The sequence below is a fragment of the Gobio gobio genome, assembly GCF_949357685.1.
Source record: "Gobio gobio genome assembly, chromosome: 8".
NCBI classification, from domain to species: domain Eukaryota; kingdom Metazoa; phylum Chordata; class Actinopteri; order Cypriniformes; family Gobionidae; genus Gobio; species Gobio gobio.
This window is the reverse complement of record NC_137114.1, coordinates 27,434,346-27,455,347: the sequence shown is the minus strand read 5'-3', so window position 1 is coordinate 27,455,347 and position 21,002 is coordinate 27,434,346. Positions and strand designations below refer to the sequence as shown.

The following is a 21,002-nucleotide window of genomic DNA, read 5'->3' as shown; positions in this document are numbered from 1 at the left end:
TTCACACACAACGCCTCTGCACTTATTTTTCTCAACATGGGGGCAGGAGAGCTGTCAGTCAAATTAATGTGAAAAAGTAACTCAGATATTTTGTTGTAAATTTGAAAAGTAATGCGTTACTTTACTAGTTACTTGGAAAAAGTAATATTATTACGTAACTCAAGTTACTTGTAATGCGTTAACGTTACCCCCAACACTGGACACTATTACTCAACACCCTCACAGCAGCTGTAACTTTTTTATTGTAATTTGATGCAAAAGTAACAAAATACAAAGTATTAGTGTTATAAATGTACATATATTTTTTTTAAATGAAAATACAAATAACGTTGCAGGATTTATGATATTGATGACCGTTAAAACGCGTCATCACCGTCTGTGAAAAGGGTCTATAGTCCATAAACCAAATTATGTCCTCATAAACCATGAGTAAACACACACAAATGTTGTAAAACTAGCACATGACATGCGCCCCATTTAAAATAATTTCAACTTTTAAAAAACTCGTCTCGAGACCTTGCGTTTTTCAGTGTATGGTTTTTCCCCATCCCCCATTACACAAGCCTCTAAGCAAATACAGTTAACGTTAAAGTACATACCACATAGAGACGTCCTGCTGTAGTCGTTGTTGCTGCTGCTCCGCTTCAATGTCAGCCCCTGGATCACACATGTATAGCTGGATTTGATTGATAGCCCTCGTTTATTTAGGACAACGTTTTTTCCACGTTTTCCCAGGATGTCACAGTTCAGACACTCTCAACGTAATAGCTGCGCGCGCTCGGGGCTCTTTAGCTCCGCCCACTCGATACGCCTCCAGCCGCTCTGTTTTTTATTCGGAAAGATTCGGTACAGCGTTTCTGTTTTTTATAATAAAACTAAAGACTTTTCGGAGATATGAAGGATGCAAAACTACTCTATTGGTACTCAAGATTGACATAGGATTGAGTGTGTGTGATAATTAGTAGTAGTAATGTGCATTGCTAAGGACTTCATTTGGACAACTTTAAAAGCGATTTTCTCTATTTAATCAGCACCCTCAGATTCCAGATTTTCAAGTAGTTGCATCTCGGCCAAATATTGTATATCATAACAAACATACATCAATGGAAAACTTATTTATTTGGCTTTCATATGATGTATAAATCTCAATTAAAAAAAAAAATGTACCCTTATGACTGGTTTTGTGGTCAGATATATAGATATATATATATATATATATATATATATATATATATATATATATATATATATATATATATATATATATATATATATATATATATATATATATATATATATATATATATATGACATATACAGTGGTGTGAAAAAGTGTTTGCCCCCTTGTTAAATATGATCAAAGATGGCTGTAAAAACATATATCTGCATTGATAATCCTTTTGATATATATATATATATATATATATATATATATATATATATATATATATATATATATATATATATATATATATATATATACAGTATATAGATATATGTATATATGTATGTATATGTATATGTATATGTTATTTTATTTTTTTTTATTATTTTTTTTTTTAAGTGTGTGTGTGTGGGGGGGGGGTATTCATAATATTTCACATATTGAAATAAATGTTTTTCTCCAAAACACATTGGGAACAATTACTTTTTGCAACCTCCTTTTTCCAAGATAACAGCTCTGAGTCTTCTCCTATAATGCCTGATGAGTTTGGAGAACACCTGACAAGAGATCAGAGACCATTCAATCTCTCCAGATCCTTCAGATTCCCTGATGTTGGTGCTTCTTCTCTTCAGTTCAGCCCACTCATTTTCTATGGGTTCAGGTCAGGGACTGCGATGGCCATTGCAGATGCTTGGTTTTGTGCTCAGTGACCCATTTTTGTTTTGATATTGATGTTTGTTTTTGGATCACTGTCCTGTTGGAAGATCCAAACGTGGCCCATTATAAGATTCTTGCACAGGCTGTCAGGTTTAGATTTTTTATCCGTTGGTATTTGATCAAATCCATGATGCCATGTATCTGAACAAGGTGTCCAGGACTTCTGGTAGAAAATTAGGCCCACAGCATTAAAGATACAGCAGAGAATTGGGTATCCTTTTTTTTTTATTTTTTTTTTTATCACTGTGTGCACCAAACCCATATTAAGTGTTTGTTGCCAAAAAGCTCTTTTTTTGTTTGTTTCATGTGTCCATAGGACATTTGAAAAGTAACTGACACTACTGGAACTTCAGACTTCATACCATGAAGCTGGTTTAGGTGACTAGCCAAGTATGTTTCAGTTTATTTTGCACCAACCCTGGGTTTTAGGCAGCATGAAAGTGGCTCAGCTTTTAGCAGTGTTCAACACAATAGTAACTTCACAGTACACTCCACAGCTAACCTGCTCCGGAGCTGGGTTATGTTCTGGGTAAAAGATCTCAAACTGAAATTGGACCAGCTATAATCAAAGTGACAATTCTGATGCAATAAATCACTCAAACTTTCACTTGCACAGATATAGCAATGTTTAGTTTGACTTGTCCTCTTTAATAAACAACTCTTTTCTTCTTGCTGTGTAAATGTGTTTAAATTCTTAATATTTTTCTCTTAATACTCGGCAGAAGAGAGTAGTGAATCGCACTTTAGTTTCACTGCTCTGGGGCTTCATCATGTTATTGGCTGTTCGCAACTAATGCCACACTTGATAGAGAAAGTTGGATTGATTGAATTGGTTTTGTCAACTCGAAACTAATCCTGTAACCCTGAGTTCAACTACCATCATGGTACGGGCCCCAGTATCATGTTCTAGAAACATGTTTGTTGCTGATCCAAAACTAGTCTACCAGTACTACAAACTGACCAGCTCTATCTAATGGCCAACTTGGACTAGCAAATGAACAGGTTTGAAGTGGAGTTGGACTAGTTAACTATCAGCTTAGACTAAGGCAGAGACTACCACAGCACAGGCACCATCTTAAACTGGACTTGTGTATCAGTCATGATGACTTCCCAAAATGCACTCTAATGAGGTAGTCTATTGTTTTTATTATTGTACCTATTGCCTAAGGTTTCAGTATGATGGTTTATATTGGGATGATGGGGAATCTTATGTGACCCAACATGAATGAAAACAGAAAGACTATAGTTATATATGACGGTTTGTATCTTGACTTTGGATGAATGGTAATGTATGACCAGGCTAACTGACTGTTACATCAATCTTAACATGATTTATTTAGCTAGCATATTGTGACCAGTAATCATGTTTTGTGATTTTGAATTGCAATACCTTGCATTCACAGCTATAAAAAGCACATCCAATGATTCAAAGTCAGATTGAAATGTACAGAAAGAGAAAACTGGAGAATGTTTCCCCTTTGTCAGGCCATTAGTTACACCAAAGTCGCCATTTTAGCACCTTATTGCCAGATCCATTACCTTGTTTGTTTCTCATCAGATAATTTATTGTGGCAATTTATGGGTTTCTCTATTTTTTTTATTTGTGTTTTTGCATTTGCAGGAAGAGTTATGCTTTGCCAAGACTAAATCGAATAGAATTAGAGCACTGGGAGAAGAACCATAGTGTGGAGTCTAGACTTATGTGCTTAACTTGGTTTTGCAACAGCATGTACAACCTGAGATGTGGCGACACCTACAAATCATACAACATTCAAATCCACTGTGATGCTGCTGATGGATACTTTCATGCCACTTTATAACCAAAGATTCAAACCCACATAAATCAGCCAATAAATTCAATCAACAGCAATTAAGCAACAAGGAATTGTGATTTTGTAGCACACAACAGCGCTATTCCTTGAAGCCTCTCAAATTTAAGTAATTCTAATGGCAAAACCTTACCTATAGATAGTGAAGAATTGAAAAAGTTCATTTGAAACCCCTCGGACTGAAATCATCAGGGATTTGCCGGGTGCATTTTGAACACGATAAAAATTAAAATATCAAATCATTCTGGACAAAAGCTCAGGTAGCCTACAAGTGTCACTTTTTGTCCCACATAGCGCAAATGTGGCTCGCAATACAGTCCTTTCTCTGGTTTAAAAAAAGACGGACTCTCTCCACTTTAGCTTTGTCTTTGACGATTCGTCTACTAATGCTGCAGAATTAGGATGGATAAAAGAGGGCTCTCATTTAGAAGTGTTTACACTGGCACGTCTGAGAGAATATCCTTGTTCTTGGAAATGTCATTGTTGGGATTACACAGCTCAAATGCATGAACTCAGCCTTGGAGTGAAGCATGACCATACAATGGTGTTTAGCTCCCTCTACAGGTTAAGAACAATAACTACGGACTTCTATAATAACGTTCCTGTAATAGCAAAGCTGCATTTTAAGCATCATTACTTGTCTTCAGTCACATTATCCTTCAGAAATCATTCTAATATGCTGATTTGCAGCTCAAGAAACATTAAACTGACGTTTCTCAATATAGATATTTTTGTGTATTCTTTGACAGTTGATTTTTTTTTTTTTTTGCAACTGTGACTTGATCAAGTTAATGCATCCAAAATCTTACTGACCCCAAACTTTTGAACAGTAGGCCTAGCTCCTTAAATAACTTAAAATATCCTCTAGATATATTTATATAGTCCCTGTAACGAATACATTTTTTTAATCAAGCATTTAACCATAGGCTTTATATTTAAATCAAAAGACTAAACCTTTGGTTTGTTTGGTACAGTATAATACAAGCCAGGCACAATGATTTCATAACTAAAATACATTAAATGTAAAAACATTAAATGTTTTTAATAACTTTATTCTCTTTTTTCTCAATATATCTGTACAACCAAGAATCAAACCATGTAATGAGTCTGGCAAAAACTGACCTGTACATGTATATGCAGGATTTCTTACACTCATTTAAATAATCAAATGATTAATGATCTAGCTAAGCAAACATTGCAAACCAATCCTACCAACAGGGAACAAATGAGCAGATATTAGGTGGTGATGAGAAAAAAAAAAAAAACATGTTCCCTTTTGCTTCCTACACTCACTCCAAGTGTTTTTACAAAAGTACAGTGAGACATCTTATATATACACACACACACCTGGACAGGTCTAAGTAGCGTGATTTTTCTTTAAACGAGAGCGGGTAGGAAGATACAGGTGCACACATTTGAACTGGTGCCATGTCAGTGAAGATATGAGCGCGTATGCAGTAGTTAACTGGGCTTGATCAATGCATAAACCATAAAACAAACAGACCTAAAAGACAAATAAACATTTCGGCTCTGAGGTCGGTGTGGTATTCATTCACCTACTGTAGTGCAGGCATACCTATAATGGGCCGCGCACGTTCACACAGGTAACATCAATGAAATAGGACTAAAAACTCTCCTCGAACACAAAATGGTAATAAATGAAAAGCTCATACCTGAGATGAACGTAAGAGAGTACAGAAACATGAGTTTGTGAGGGAAATATTGCAGAAAAATCTCATAGCATAGTGAAAAAACGTGTAATTTCCCCTCACAGACGTCTAAACCTGCTTTCTATCAGTCGACGTTACCTTCCGACGCTGTCAGTTTACATACCACCGTTAAAGTGAGCATTATCGTTTCAAAATAGTAGTGTTAAAAATAAAACTGTTTTTGTCCAGAATTGTTCTGGAAAAAGCCAAATATATAATAACGGAGCTTTGTTTATTTCTGAGACTAGAAAAATGTATCAAGGGCATTAGAAGCTAACAACTGCAGTGCTAACAATCAAAACTAAATCAAACAAACCATAACCAAGCTAAAAGCCTGGGAATGTCCCATGCAGGGACGCCCTTAGACATTCTGGAGTCCAACATTAGATTAGCAATAAATCAGCAGCAGAAAAAGGGACGAGCCTTGGCCAAAAAGCCATTCAATGACTAAAAGAGCATGATTAATGACAAGATACAAAAAAGGGAATATTAATCTCTGTCTCATTATACTTTAACAAATTATACAGTAATAAAGCAGACCTAATTACATCCCATGTAAAACCAAACATAAAAAAAGAACAATGGATAAGGCTTAAAGCTTTACTCCAAGACAGGTAGGTGTAGCAACAGCTTCTCCTAGGAGCTAATTGGGTTGGGTTGCTGGGATTGGACACTGTATAACATGTTATTTACAGAATGCAAAGAGATATTAATGGCAATGGGTCTACTAGACGTGACGTTATTGCAAGACTGATCTTGAGTGAGGCGAAAGCAAGCAGCCCATCACACTGATGATGATGTGACATGTGACTCGACGTGCTTTGGAGCAGAATTACATGCATATAAAAACACACAGACCCATTGAATGCAATTCATCCACCCAGAAGGGAAGTGCCCTGCTGTCCTCATCACGTAGTAGTGTTCTGGTTTTTGTAGTCATTCTTTTAGGTTCTCCACAGATAAGAATTAGCCGCACAGGCCCTTTTGCCATCTATTGCAGCACCATTCAAGCTCTAGCGTCCCTCTAGGGCTGAAGACTCTGTGTAGTCTTTCCTAAAAAAAAGGCCCAAAGGCCAGGAGGGCACAGACGTCTCCTGGATTAACGGATTTTGTAATCAGTGAAGTAAATGAAGTGATGCTTAGTGTCAGGCCTATTGACGCCGAAGGCAGTTGGATTCCTACAGATCCAGAGTGTGGGGAAGAGGGATGTCATGAGCTGAAAATAACCTCTAAGGCCACACTGTTGTACAGACATCGAGATGGCGGACATGGAGCTGTGGTCGTTAATTCCTTGCCGAACTGTATGGAGAAGACCCACCTGGCTGGAGAGTGAAACGCTGGGACGAAGCCGTGATAACGTAAATGCAAACATGATGTCTCAAGCCTCAGGATTACGTCAGCAGCAACAACACTGAGTCTTAACTGCACCATAGTTATCTTCACAAACATACTTTTTTATTACTACAGCTTTTTCATCCATGGCATGTTAATCCACAGTCTGTTTTTGTGCTGGAAGGAGTCTGATTGGACGGAAAACATGATTAACCTTTATTTAGTTACAATATTTTAATTTACAGGAGCAGAATCAAGAAAAATTCAGTCCTTGTTGGTTGTTCAGTCATTGACGCTTAGCTCTCTCTTCAGTTTTTTTTTTTCTTTCATACAGTACATCGATTTCTTTCGCAAGGGGTTAGAAAAGAAAAATGAAAATAGAAAAAGGCAGGATGGAGGGGAGAGCAAACCAAAAAGAAATTCCCAGAGCCGGTGATACGCACTTCAGGTAGGAGGTGGTGTAGGACACGGTGGGGTGAGGAGGACAGAACCTGCTGATATTCATGACGAGTGATGATAATTAAGGGGCAGGTGGGCCACTAGGTGAGTGAGGAGAGGAGAGCGAGGGAGCTCTGGAGGATCAGAAACTGTCCACCCAGGTGCCATAACCTCGCTCTGCCAAAGTGCGGTTGAGCAGGACCAGCTATAGAAAAAAGGAACCAAGTATCATCATCATGTTATTCATGCTACTCATTATCGAAGACAAATGTGAAGCATGAAAGACCCTTCAAAATGAGTGAGATTGCATATGAAAAACAGAACTGGGACTGTACACAACATTTTTTTGCACTTTTGCCATGTTAATGTCTATTTAAAAGGGTTAGATTCTGCACCATTTTGTGTTGCAAAAAAGAAATGAAGACAGGTTTGAAACAAGAGGGTGAGTAAATGTCAGAATTTTGATTTTGGAATTAACATTTCTTAAAAGGCTTAAAGAAAACAGAAAAGAAAAAGAAAACAAGGCATTTTTTTTACCTCCTTTCCTATTAATATATATTTATTGAAATAAAAAAAAATTATAGTAATTATGATAATTTTACCTCCTCTCCCACCATATTCCACATGTGTACTAAAGGAAGTCCTGTATTGTTGTCGTAGTTGGTGACCTATATGAGAAAATTGCCCATTAAAATATCTGTTGCTTGTAAAAAGCATCAACATTAATGAATGATTTAACGACTCACTTGTGCCAGCAATGGAACCCCTCTTGTCATCTCCTCCAGCGCAGAATTGGCCTCTGCTGAGAACCGATCCTCTCCTAATGAAGACGTGAACAAGAGTGTGATCCAGCTGGGACGAGGTGATGACAAATTCAACTTCTATGATTTAAAAGAACAAGGCAAACCTGGAAGTGGGGCAATGTTGTCCAATAACACTTCTGTTCCTTGGAACGGTAATGTCACGAAGTCCGACCTGAAAAAGAAAGACTGTAATTAGAAACAACAAAATACTAAAGAAGATGAGAATGGTATCTAAACACGGGAGGTTGATCATGAGTACCTTGAATTTCACCCAATGAAATTCATCATAACTGCATAGAAACCATGCAAATTGATTTTGATCAAGTGTCAGTTAAGACATTTATAAAATGTTACACAAATTTCGATTTCAATTAAATGCTGTTCTTTTGAACTTAATATTAATCAGAGAATCCTGCAAAAAAACTGTTCAAAATATTACTGTTTTGATGTATTTTTTATCAAATAAATGCAGCATTGAGACATTTCAAAAACAAAAAAACGAAAATCTTAGCACCCCTAAATGGAAGTGTTCAAATATGCATTTTATGGGTTTTTTTCTGTTTAACTTTTTGCAGATGATATGATCGTTTACTATAATATTAAGAATAGGGCTGTCAATGTGAATGCGTTAACGGATGCGATTAATTCAAAACCGTTAAAGCAGAAAGTATACTTCGTCTTTTTACGCATACGCGAATGTATACGCACAGTCGAACGCACAGCCTTGCAAAGTATACTTCTTTTGACTGATACGTGTACATGGCCGTTCGACGTGTGTAGTTGAGCAATCTCTCGCCACGAGTTACAACCCATGTAAATACTGCGCATGTGCAACCTGCACGTACAAAGTATGCAAGGTTACAAAGATCTGGCAGTGCGCGTTCAGTACACGCGTACTCTTCTGATGATGAAATTTGCGTCACGTGCACTTCCTAAAAACTTCCTAAAGAAATGGGATAACCTTTTACAGGTGTGAATGTTGGTTTGTGTTTCTACTTGTATTAACTCAATATTACAGGTTTTTAAACTATGGTAAAATTGCCTTATATTGTATTCGTTTAGAAAATCTGCTAAGTCTATTGAAGATAAAGATATTCACACGTGTCCAACTATGGTTGCATTCGCACATTCAACTTCAAAGCCCGCCTTTGACCGTTCCAATATGGTGGAAACATCTTTGAGGCATCCATGTATATTTATCTATGAATGTAACCAGAAATTTCTATTGTAACCCTTTACCCCAATTTCGCTTGTCTGTTTGCAATCAGATCATTCAAAATAAATGTAATAGACAACGGCGAATCAAGCTTCTTTATGTCCGTAGAGGGTTGCTTAAGTAGAATACAGTAGAATTTCAGTTAATTCTACATTCCAGTGTGTGTTTTGCTTAAAAACACAAGCTCTGTCATATTCTGTGATTGTTTCTAAAGAGAGCAAGCCCTCACACATCACGCCGTATGAAATACAGACTGAATGGAACACCGCTGTATGGCCAGATGATATGCAAACTATGCTTCTCGGCTCTCAGTCACTAGTAAAGTTTTGATGGACCAATCAAGGTAAAGACGACTGCGGTGATGTACAGGAGTCGTATAGTAAGCATGCACGAGTCTGTTATATTGATACACAAACAAATCATGTTCCCTCTCGCTGCACTGATCACATAGTGTAGGCTATTTACATTATTAGGCAGTCACGTTTCACTACATTCGGTACATTGTTCATACACATTCAGGATAATGTTTGGTTTGTCATGCGTTTAGTAATTCTGAAAGGTTCTGAGCACTGTAGTAGGTATATGCAGTCAGGTCAAGGAGGTTGGTTTAGGGCTTTTTTGTTTAGCATCTCCATGTGGTCCTGTTCAGTACTGCATAATTTCATAAGTGTGCAATTCATCGGACAAAAAGGATGCTTAGTTAAAAAAGGTAATCTATTGACAACCCTAATTAAGAACTTTACAGTACAGGGCACACTTTTTTAATATAATTTTCAGAGCACAGAGGGGGAAAAAAATTTGTTAAATAAAAAAAAAGTAACCTGATCTGTCGAAGGGTGTCAATCTTGACTCTGTCGTAGCCTCCATAATCAACATATCGGATTTCCACTTCGGTTGAATCTTTGTAGAAGGAGATGACCTGCGCTCGCCACCAGGCTCCATCGACAGCTGGGGCCGCACAAATCACTCCAACTGGAAAAAGAGATGAGAGAAAATGAGTAATTCTCTGGAGAACGGGGAATGAGAAATGAGAAAAAGGGGAGCATCTTACCTTCAACAGGTGATGGCAATGGGGGAGTGCCGGGCTGTGAATAGCACAGGAACATCTGCTGGTCCAGACTGCGCAGAGCGTGGTACGTAGGGTGAGTGTGCTGCTGGACAAACAGGTGACCGGCTGATACAATGTTCACCACGACCACCTCCACCGTCACCCCATTGGGCAACAGAAGCTGTACCAGACAGATCCAATGAAGCACCATGTTAGCATGTCAAAATGCAGGAATTATGTCTGTTGTTTGGTTGCAGTTTGATTTTATTCAAGAAACATGACCACAACAAACGGATAAAACCTTCCTAAATCCAGTCTTACAGGTCCTATTAAATTGAATGTGATAATTTACGGGGAGAAATATATACACACATAGAAAGTGTTACTGCATGAGAATCAGAATTTTGCCTTAAAAGGTAGCGGACTATGTAGTCTGCAGGAGAGGGAGGAAGGAGTTAATCTTACCCAGGAAGTCATGGGTAGAGAGGGCAGCGTTAGTGGAGGGGGCGGTGGGGCGTACAAGTTTGTCAGGTCCAAGTCTTTAAACTTCTTCCCAATCAAGGCCAGCGCCTTATCTACCTGCTGCTGGGTTCCTAAGAACCAAACCATAACAAAAATCAATCGATCCAAAGAGGCCATGGCTGAAATGGAAAAATATGACCCTTCGGAGAGACCGACTTACCCTCTATATGGCAGATCTGAAACTCTTGAGTGTAAGGCAGGGTTGAAATGTAGATCTTAGCACCAGAGCTCTGCTTCAGGAAGCTCACATATCTCCCTTGTTTGCCGATTAGCCGTCCCACTAGATGCTACAAAATCAGAGAACCACAGATATCAAGATGGGTTTTAATGAACTCATACATAATGATCGACTAGCTGACAAAGTTAATTAGCTGGCATTATATTGCGCTATGCATTCAGATGTCACTGAGGTGTTGGTGTTGACAAAAGTTACTCTGTGCTTTGACATTTAGATAAAGGGTTGGTTAGGTGCAAAGCTTTTTTCTTAATTTAAAATGGTTTCAGAATTTTTTTTTGATGGATGGATATAGAACAATGCGAATCAGAATTCAGAAACGTACCTTTGGCACCTCAATCTCCCACACAACAAGCTCTGAGCTCTGTGATTGACAGGTCTGGCTGCCACTCGGCTGGCCATCTCCCGCCCCCAAGGTGGAACAGCTGTCTACCGAATCCATGCTATTCACATCTGAACCTGTTACGGGGAAAAACACAAATGTTGGCGGTGTAAATCATACAGAATCCTTTCATTGATTTCAGCAAATGTTTGAAAAATTGACGATTGAATATATGTTTTCTAACTAAATAAAAGGTAATTACAAATTTTAAATACATACATACACACATGTGTGTGTGTGTGTGTGTGTGTGTGTGTGTCTGTCTCATACACACACGCACGCACGCACACGGTCAAAAGTTTGGAATCATTAAGAATTTTTTAATGGTCTTGAAAAGTCTCTTCTGCTCACCAAGGCTGCTTTTATTTGATCAAAAGTACAGCAAAAACTTTATTATTGTGAAATATTTTTACAATTTAAAAACTCTCTCTAGGATTCTTTGATGAATAGAAAGTTCAAAAGAACAGTATTTATCTGAAATGGAAAGCTTTTTGTAACATTGTACTACCGTTCAAAAGTTTTGGGTAGTTATATGTTTTTTTAATTTTTTTTAAAGAACTTAAAAGAAATTAATACATTTATTCAGCAAGGATGCATTAAATTGATCAAGTGACAGTATAGACATTTATAATGTTGCAAAAGCTTTACATTTCAGATAAATGCTGTTCTTTTGAACTTTCTATTCATTAAATAATCCTGAAAAGAATTGTACACAACTGTAAAATAAAAATGACCGCTAGCTTAAAGAAATCAATAGTCACCTGCAACTAATCCCAAGATGATCTGGATATAGTGAAAACTATTGTCAGTATAGTTAGAAAAAAATGGCATCCATTCCACACATTCTCCAGACAACATTACTGCAACCCAAATCAATGACTTTCAAGGGGTCTAAACAGATCATTCTTTAACAGACTGAACGCAAATGCCTGATTAGCCAGGTCATCACTGTTTGCCAAGTAACCATGGGGTAACAATAACAAACACAACAGATGACAAGGACCATTAACAAACAAAACAACCAGCCTCTTTCCTCAGGACAAAAAGCACTGCAGCTATTGCTCTTGATTTATACCATTAAAGCAGTAAGCTTATGACATTTTTCATACTACTTGACAGCATCAACAATTGCCCATTTACTCGGTTTTAACTAACGGGAAAGAAGCATCAAGGTTCTGTTTAATCTTCTCTTTTCATTCAAGAGAGAACAGGCTGAGACACTGACATTTCAATTTGAACTTACTTGCGACCGTTTAAAAAAAAGTATGCTCTATTAAGTATGAATATGGGTAGTATGAATTTAATTCGGACCTACTACATCCGCTATGTTGTCATTATCATGGGACCTACCAGCATCAGTTGTATCGCTTCACCTCCATTTATAAATCCCCTCCTGTGGCCTCATGGGATAGTAAAGCGTCCATCAAATGCACACTTCAGAATCTCGCCAGAAGTAGTAGGTCATCCGGAGACTTTTCACCTACTGTTATACTATGCTACTCGAATACTATTTATTCAGACATACCACTCTGTTGGCATATTGCTTTTCGCATTCTATATAGTAGGGAAGAATCCGATTTTGGATGCAGCGTAGGTGCTGCCAGTCTCCACACCTTTCTCGGGATCAGAGCAGCAGCTGGTGTGGCAACACATCACAAGGGTTCAGGCAAATCACTCACACACCCCACACAAGTGCTTCCTGTCATCAAATCAACAGAAAAATACTCACTCTGCCTTAAACAAATTTGCAATTATAATTGCAAAATGGTCAGTACCACATTCTGGTAAAAACATCTGTTGAATAACCAATAACAGACCAACTACTGGCCATTTCTAACACCTGCTTTGAAGTTAAAAAAGCAAGACGCCGCTGATATCCATGTAAGGAAGTTGCTGTAGTAGGGAGTGGTAAAAACAGCTGTGCACATGCGGTTGTGCTCATGTAACATACACTGTTTGGGAATTTGAGCATCTGAGGTTTCCAGAGAGTCTATTCACAGTTTGAGAGGTACCCTTGACTCAGGCTTTCTTGCACTACTACATCTGGCCAAATGTCAAGAAGAGGATTGATGCTGGCTGGATTTAGACACAAAAACAAAGCCAATTGAAAACCGTGAGCATGTCAGTAAATGATGCCAATCCTTTGCGCCTTCATTTAGATGGAAAAGCTTTGTGGGAGAGTTATATTCACACCAGCAAATGTTTGACACTACACAACATGGGTCTACATGGGGGGAAAAGCAAAACTAAATCGCTTTGCATTAATGCACGATAAGCAGACCACATCCCACACTATTAAGCAAAGCACAATCAAACAATCTCCCAAGATGGAGTTCACATGAAGTGTGCAACACAGAGATGCTTTGGGGCCGTTTCATGTACGGAATTCAATATTGTGAATTTAGCTTTCTTTTTGACTAAAGGGACAGTGCACCCAAAAATAAAAATGGCCATCTTTTACTCTCCCTTATATACTTTCTAACAAGTTTTAACCAAACTTATTTAAATAATTTTGTTATTATGGAAATGTTAAGCAAATTAAGTAAATGACAGAATTCATTCCTTTAAATTCTTAAGAACTTTAACCACTCACCTCCTGATTGGTCAGCTTCTACCTCGCTAGCGCCATTCCTGAGGCCTGTTCCGTTCAACCGCGCTGCTTCGCAAACCGTAGCAACATTTTCTGCAGTAAGCGGAGACTCCTGAGGAGTAACTAGAGCAAGACTCTCCTGCAGTCCATCTCCATGACCCTCTGAGGCCCTAAAAGTCCCTGAAATTTGAATGAGGTCCTCCTTGCTTTCATACACTGTCGAGGACATTCCCGTGCTATGGAGGTCCTCACTGCTGACGCCATCCTCGGATTGGCACGTGCTACAACCTGAGTCTTCAACAAGAGCTTCCTCCGCCTGCAGCTTGGCCAGAACTGGCGTTGACTCCAACTGTTCTCCAGACGGCAGAGTCAACAAGCCTTTTTCTTTCTCATTCTCTGGCATCTTCCAGAGCGAAGGTGCCAGACAACCATTGACAATCTCTTCTGCTATCTGTACAGCCCGAGACTCTTCACTTTCCGTACTTTCAGGAGGTACACACGACTCTACTTCCTTACCGTTTACAGCCGGCGTACTGCTGTCGGCCGCTTCAGAGACCTTGCTGTACCGGGACTCACAGCTGCTGAACGCCATGACCTCCTGGGTGGCTGCCGAGATGACCTCAGTGATCAGCCCTGCCGCGAGACGCTGGAGCTCCTGCATGTCTGGACTGGTCTCGGCCGGCAGGCCCAGGTCTCCGTTTTCATGGTGCTGGGCCTCTGTGGAGCTTTCTGAGAGGGGTGTACTGGTGGAGTTGGGGAAAGAGGTCAGAGTTAGAGGTGTTTTTGGGCTGCAGGTCTCCAGCAAGACAGCCTCGCCTTCCGTTGAGGACGCAGTGGAGGCCAGCTCATCTTTTGAAATGTCAGCTGGCAGATTCTGAGCACAAGTCGGTGCCAAGGTTTCAGTGGCCACCTCTCCCTCCGGTTCAGGTCGCTCTGCTTTGGCTAGCTCTGCGGGACGCTGCCTAATTAGTGGTTGGTTATCGACCTGCTTCTTGATTGAACCAGCACTTGCTAGATCTGGCAGTAACTGGTTTGAGGGTTTGCTGTCAGGGGCTGCCTCGGTACTTTTGTGATGAGGGCATTCCTCCACTGTTTTTGTTGGGGTTGAAGATGACACAGGAGTCGTCTGTCTGGTGGTCTCTGGGTGGCTTTGTGGGGGCAATGATTTTGCACTGCTCTGAGGAGCACTTAGCTGTCCACTCGCCAAGACAACTGGAGGGGCGCCAAGAGCCTCTCCCGCAGTGGCTTTTAGCACCGGCGTGTGAATCTCCGCTACAACTTCCTGCTCAACAGGTCTGTGCTCTTTGGCCTTGACTCTGTCACGGCTGGTTCGACGGTGTGTGCTGCTGGCTGCGGGGCAGCTCTTGTCGACCATTCCATTGCTGCCCTCGCCAGAGGAGGTCCGCAAGCCCATAACTGACCCCTCCTCACTGTCGTGGCTGGTGATTCGCTCTTTCTTGCGGGAGATGTACCACCACCAGCCTATGAGCGCTAGCACTCCAGGAAGCGTATACGGAACAAAGGACCGGAACCTCAGTGGCATCTCCTCTAGACCCTAGCAGCTACACCTGCAGATAAAAAAAAAAAGAAACAAATTTGTCAAAAGCAAGACTTGACAATTTACAGTGCTGTGATATGTTGCAATATAATGGCCAGACCATAAACTAATTAACATATTGTTTATTAATAACTACAAATCAAAATTGTACCACTACTGAAGCTCTCGTTAGCCATCCAGTATGTTTCTTTAATTTTAATGAAATGGGGGTATTTAGAGAACGTTCTAATAACAAAATCAACAATATTTTAATATTAGTAGTCAAAGCTAGTTCTCAAGGATCACAATTAAGTTATTTATTTTGGCACAACCAAAAGACATTAACACACTAACGGCACAGCTACTTAAATATTTAAATGAATAAATGGACATGAAATATTGATGAGATAATTTTTTTTCTTTTGCAAGAAGAGACCAGAGTGATATGAGAGACATTAAGCTAGCACAGCATTTCTAGCTAGAAACCAGTTGCAAACATTTGACCACAGACCAATCAGAAAGCATTCAAGAGAGGTGTGTAATAAAATGTTTTATTTCCGGTTTAGGATGAGTTGCCTTTAGGAAGTAGTGAAAGAATGGGTGACTCATCCTCATCTTCTTGGTAAATTGCACCCTAGTCAACATGCATTCCTTTGTCTTGTTCACAAGTATGTGTAACATTTAGAAAACAACTAGCTCGCGGTTATGCAAAATGCATAGGCATTAAACGTCTTGCACTGGATATTACATATTGATAATTATATAGTATGTAATTAAAAGACAAGAGAGAGATACAATCAAAATGTAAGCAAATAATCAACATAAAAAAACTTTACTAAAATTGCTTTCCATATTGCACTGTTTGCAGCACTCGTTTAGGCTGCTTTACAGTGAGAGAGTGGAGACTTCAGGGCAGCCATGCAGAAACTTCAGGGACAATATCACATGGCTGACATTCAACCTCAGAGGCTGCTGAGCACTACGTGCCATGTCTACCTCACTGCTTGAATGGGAGGAGCATCCTTTCAGAGTTAAAAAAGGACATTCATGCATGCCTTTCCATCATGGGAGCAGCATATCCCAGTCTCCACAAGAGGAGGAACCCCTCTTAAACCCCTCCCATTCACTCCTGTACATAGTAACCAAAGATAAAGGGGTTTCCGTTTCTCTTCAGCTTTCAGATAATGTTTCAAAAGACAGCCTGCCCCTGACTGTCACTGAATAATGACTACAACGTGTAGCATATGAACAAATACACTGAACAAAATCAAAGTTGGTTCTGAATATGCAAAAATATTTTGGAAAAAAAACTGTAATTATTTAGTAACAAAATGTCTAACTACAAAGCAAAGCCATGTCTTGAACAGGGGGGGTCTTTTTCCTTTAAAGAGAGTAAATAAAGGATTTAAAGGAATTTAAGGATGAAAAACTATTTGCAATTTGACCATTTCTAATTATTAGTAGGGACTTGCGGATTACAGCCCTGTTTAAGTACCATGGTAATAGCATCTGAAATAGCTTAATTTTTTTTAATAAAAATTCTCATATCATAGCATTGCAGCCCCTGTGAAATATTACATGAGATGTCATTTGGAGCCTTTGTACAGAATTGCAAGAAAAAATGGTTTATAAAAAAAATCTAAAAGTTGCTCCCAAAATAGAAAGCCCCTACTGACAGCCTTAATGGAGCTGAATTTACAATTCTGTCACCCATTCTGTATTGTTCAACCCATTTCATACACAATGTCCTTACATGTATTTAATATTGCTGTAAAAGAAAGTTAAAAAATTCAGATATATCCCATATTTTGATGAACAAGACAGCTAAATCTGTAAACCGATTAGAAAATAAAATCGTTCATACAGCATTTAACTTGACCCTCTGAAATTAAACAACATTCCATTAAAAACATGAAACAAATTGACCCTACTTATTTTAAGTGCCACATAAACAGCTCCCAATTCACCAAACAATGTCAGACATTGTTAGTAGTAACATACATGATGACCCACTCTCCATTCCCATTCTCTACTGAATGAAACCGTATAGCTATGCAGGGCTGGTCTGGTCATAAAATTAATACTATAGCGTCTGTTAGCGTTATCGGTCTCGAGAGCACGTTTCAAGCTACCACGTTTAACAATTAGCTGTGGTTTCTGCACAGGAAATGACTGAAACGGATTCAGTAAGACTGTGTTCACCTTCAGCATGAGGTTAAATAAACGCTCGCCGAGTTAACAACGCTCGCCGTCATATCATGGCCTGAGCGCGTGCGCGAGCGGACCATAGAAAAAGATCCGAGCGCGTGCTGCACGGTGGCTGTTCGACCTTGGGGAGGTGTAGAGATAACGGAGAGGGCACCGTAGCAAGTCATTCGCGCAACACGTTACATACGAGCCCATTGGTAGCAAGTAAGCGGCTTACTAGTGCTGCAGCATTCAGAATACAAAAGCGAACCTCTGAACCCTCCAGCGCGTGCGGTGCTCGTTACGCGCACCGGCTGCTGGTGGAGAATTACACAGGAGAACCACAAAAGTCAAGTGACGCGCGCGTTTTACCGCACTGCCAACGCAGCAAAAGTCAATAATATAACACGACATAATCGTGCATGAAGGTGCACGTCTTGGCAGAGACGAATATGCACGTTAAGCCAGATGTCTGCGAGGTTGTAATGCATGCTGCGTGTGTTAGCAGTCAAGCTAACTGTTCATTGCTGCGATAAGGACTAAGGGCGAATTTAGACAAATATAAGCAGGAGCTTCCACGGTTTGTGACAGCAATGAAACCTACACATAAACGAGGTGATTAAATAAAGGAGAACACGCGTAACCGCTTATCGAGGTGATATTGACCTACAGTACGCGTGGTAGGCCCCTGAATGAATTACAACCCCATGCAGATATTCAATGTAAAGCACTGACCGCTTCAAGTATCTTGACTTTAAAACGATTTCAGCGGGGTAACCCTCCACCGAGTCCTCCTTCAGAGAGGCCCTGAATTATCCATGAGTTCACAGAAACCGCTCGTCCATGTGGCTCGGTACATAATTCAGCTGAATGAAGGTGCGAGTTGACTTTAAGACAGGAGAACAAAAGCAGGAGAGCGTGTTTTCCCTGTCATTCTGCAGAATGACCACACCAAATTACAATAGCTCCCAGAAGCATTATTAATTAGACCTCACAAATATCCAATTTACATCTCCTTATAGAAATATCCAGCTTAGCATGGTTTCTAGCGAGTAGGAACAGCAACAAATCAGCTACCAGCCTGTCAACCTAGCCTAAAATGGTCAAGATAAATTGTAGTACATCTAACCTGGTCAACCAGCTACTTAAGTTACTAACTTAAAAAAGGTATTCCAAAACATGGCAACTCCACTGGTCATGCCAGTTGAAGGTGGTCAGACATGATACCTGGTCTACTAGCTAATAAATTACGTCTAACAATTGCATAATTAGAAATGAATTGACGTGCAGGATTTAATACCCATCCATTCGGATTGAAGTCAGATTTGGCGACAGTTAGCCGCTGAAGCTAAAGCGTTTTCGGGCGCTTTGGATATCGGATAGCACTGGCGCAATGTCAAACATATACTGTCGAACCAATGAAGATGGAAATCATTTGTCATGATGAGATGGTTGAATGTGAGATGGTTAAAACCAGTTTGTATATTATGTTAAGCATAGCATAACACAACACCAGACAGCAGGACTAATCAAGAGAGGCGGCTAAAATGGGCTCCCTCTTTGCGGTATAAGCTTCACCTACCAACATATGAAGTAAAACCCAAACACGCGATTTATACTCACTGTGTTTATGCGTCCCTTGCACCGCCACAGTATAATATTAATGTTACGTATTCAAGGCCCAGCACAATCCCAACGTGTCCCCCAGCTTCGTGTGTGTGTGTGTATGTGTGTGTCTCTTGTCTCTCTCCTCCCCACGTGTTGACCGTCCGAACGCACACTCTAAAAACAGAGACGCATCAGCTGATCAAATCTCGCGATAAGTCCCCGCTCAATTTCAATGTATGGAAATGTCGCGAGATTATAGTGGTCTCGGACTTCGCGTGGCTGCTGGGGACGTCGTTTAGTTATTTTAATTTAGGGAATAAAACGTGAACGTGACAAACTCAACATAGATTCAAGAAACTGTAACTCAAAATGTGTTTTCAGTTAGTCAAATTTAAAGTAAAAACAGCAGCACTTATTTGATGTTATATTACAGTTAGCTGTTAAACTTTGAACTTTGCCCCTGCATATGATAACGTCTGGTATACTTCAGTATATTTTGAGATTGCCACATTTTGAACGATCAGTTAACTGTTTGTGACTCGTCTATCAGTGTGCTACATTTAATCTAAAAGTACTTCAAAAAGCGTTTAAACAATATTATTGTATAATTATTATACACGCAGTTAATGGCCATATTAACTGAGAGACTATGGAATAAGAAAACTTGGGAAAGGCAAAAAATTTGATTAAAACTATGAAAAACTTAAATGAAATGCTGAACTCGTGCAGAACATAAAATAAATGTAATTTAAAATATATTAAAAATCATATGGGTTAAAATGTATCCATGTTATTTGTCAGTTCCCCTAATCATGCATCTGTAAATTATCTATACAGATTATTACACAACTGATAATTAACAGATTCAGGTCAAAAAAGAGTTGGGTCCTCAAAAATGTTTTGAGCCACCAAATTGCCTTTTTTGGTGTTTGCATTTATTTATTTATTTGGATTAACAAAGCTGGGTTATTTTATTTAAATCAAATAAAGAGATGTTGCAGTTATGCTGTCCTTTAGTTTCCCCCATATATTTAGGATTAATAGAAAGATTACAAAAACTCTGTAGAACTGTAATCACTTTAGATGGAGTTGTAGGAGTTGAGTCTAAGCCACAGAGTATTTTCTGCATTTAGATTTAATTACATTGCCCTAGAATATACAGGTGCTGGTCATATAATTAGAATATCATCAAAAAGTTGATTTATTTCACTAATTCCATTCAAAAAGTGAAACTTGTATATTATATTCATTCATTACACACAGACTGATATATTTCAAATGTGTATTTCTTTTAATTTTGATGATAATAACTGACAACTGAGGAAAATCCCAAATTCAGTATCTCATTATATCTCATATTATTTAAGACCAATACAAAGAAAGGATTTTTAGAAATCTTGGCCAACTGAAAAGTATGAACATGGAAAGTATGAGCATGTACAGCACTCAATACTTAGTTCGGGCTCCTTTTGCCTGAATTACTGCAGCAATGCGGCGTGGCATGGAGTCGATCAGTTTGTGGTACTGCTCAGGTGTTATGAGAGCCCAGGTTGCTCTGATAGTGGCCTTCAGCTCTTCTGCATTGTTGGGTCTGGCATATCGCATCTTCCTTTTTAGATTTTCTATGGGGTTAAGGTCAGGCGAGTTTGCTGGCCAATTAAGAACAGGAATACCATGGTCCTTA

General features: G+C 39.2%; 1 protein-coding gene across 2 annotated transcripts; it reads right to left on the bottom strand.

Moving 5' to 3' along the window:
• Window positions 1-4,747: 4,747 nt before the first annotated feature.
• On the bottom strand, window positions 4,748-19,519 carry akap1b (A kinase (PRKA) anchor protein 1b). Of its 2 annotated transcripts, XM_079824473.1 has the most exons (12): window positions 19,334-19,503; window positions 18,446-18,597; window positions 13,990-15,554; window positions 11,340-11,473; window positions 10,940-11,066; window positions 10,723-10,850; window positions 10,261-10,438; window positions 10,031-10,181; window positions 8,098-8,165; window positions 7,937-8,010; window positions 7,793-7,858; window positions 4,748-7,395 (listed from the first exon to the last, which is right to left on the bottom strand). In XM_079824473.1, exons 3-12 carry the CDS (start codon window positions 15,527-15,529, stop codon window positions 7,333-7,335), a joined length of 2,529 nt encoding a protein of 842 aa, XP_079680599.1. In that variant the 5' UTR covers window positions 15,530-15,554; window positions 18,446-18,597; window positions 19,334-19,503; the 3' UTR covers window positions 4,748-7,332. The 2 variants fall into 2 exon arrangements, with proteins under 2 accessions (XP_079680599.1, XP_079680598.1); XM_079824472.1 differs by lacking the exon at window positions 18,446-18,597 and having other exon boundaries at window positions 19,334-19,519.
• Between the last annotated feature and the right edge of the window lie 1,483 nt (window positions 19,520-21,002).

Excerpts from the sequence above, each read along its gene's own strand:
- akap1b (XM_079824472.1), bottom strand. The coding sequence starts at position 15,529 with ATGCCACTGAGGTTCCGGTCCTTTGTTCCGTATACGCTTCCTGGAGTG. Across the intron at positions 10,439-10,722 it reads CTCTACCCATGACTTCCTGG|CTTCTGTTGCCCAATGGGGT; the intron begins GTAAGATTAACT and ends TGTCTGGTACAG. Across the intron at positions 8,166-10,030 it reads GACACCCTTCGACAGATCAG|GTCGGACTTCGTGACATTAC; the intron begins GTTACTTTTTTT and ends TTTCTTTTTCAG.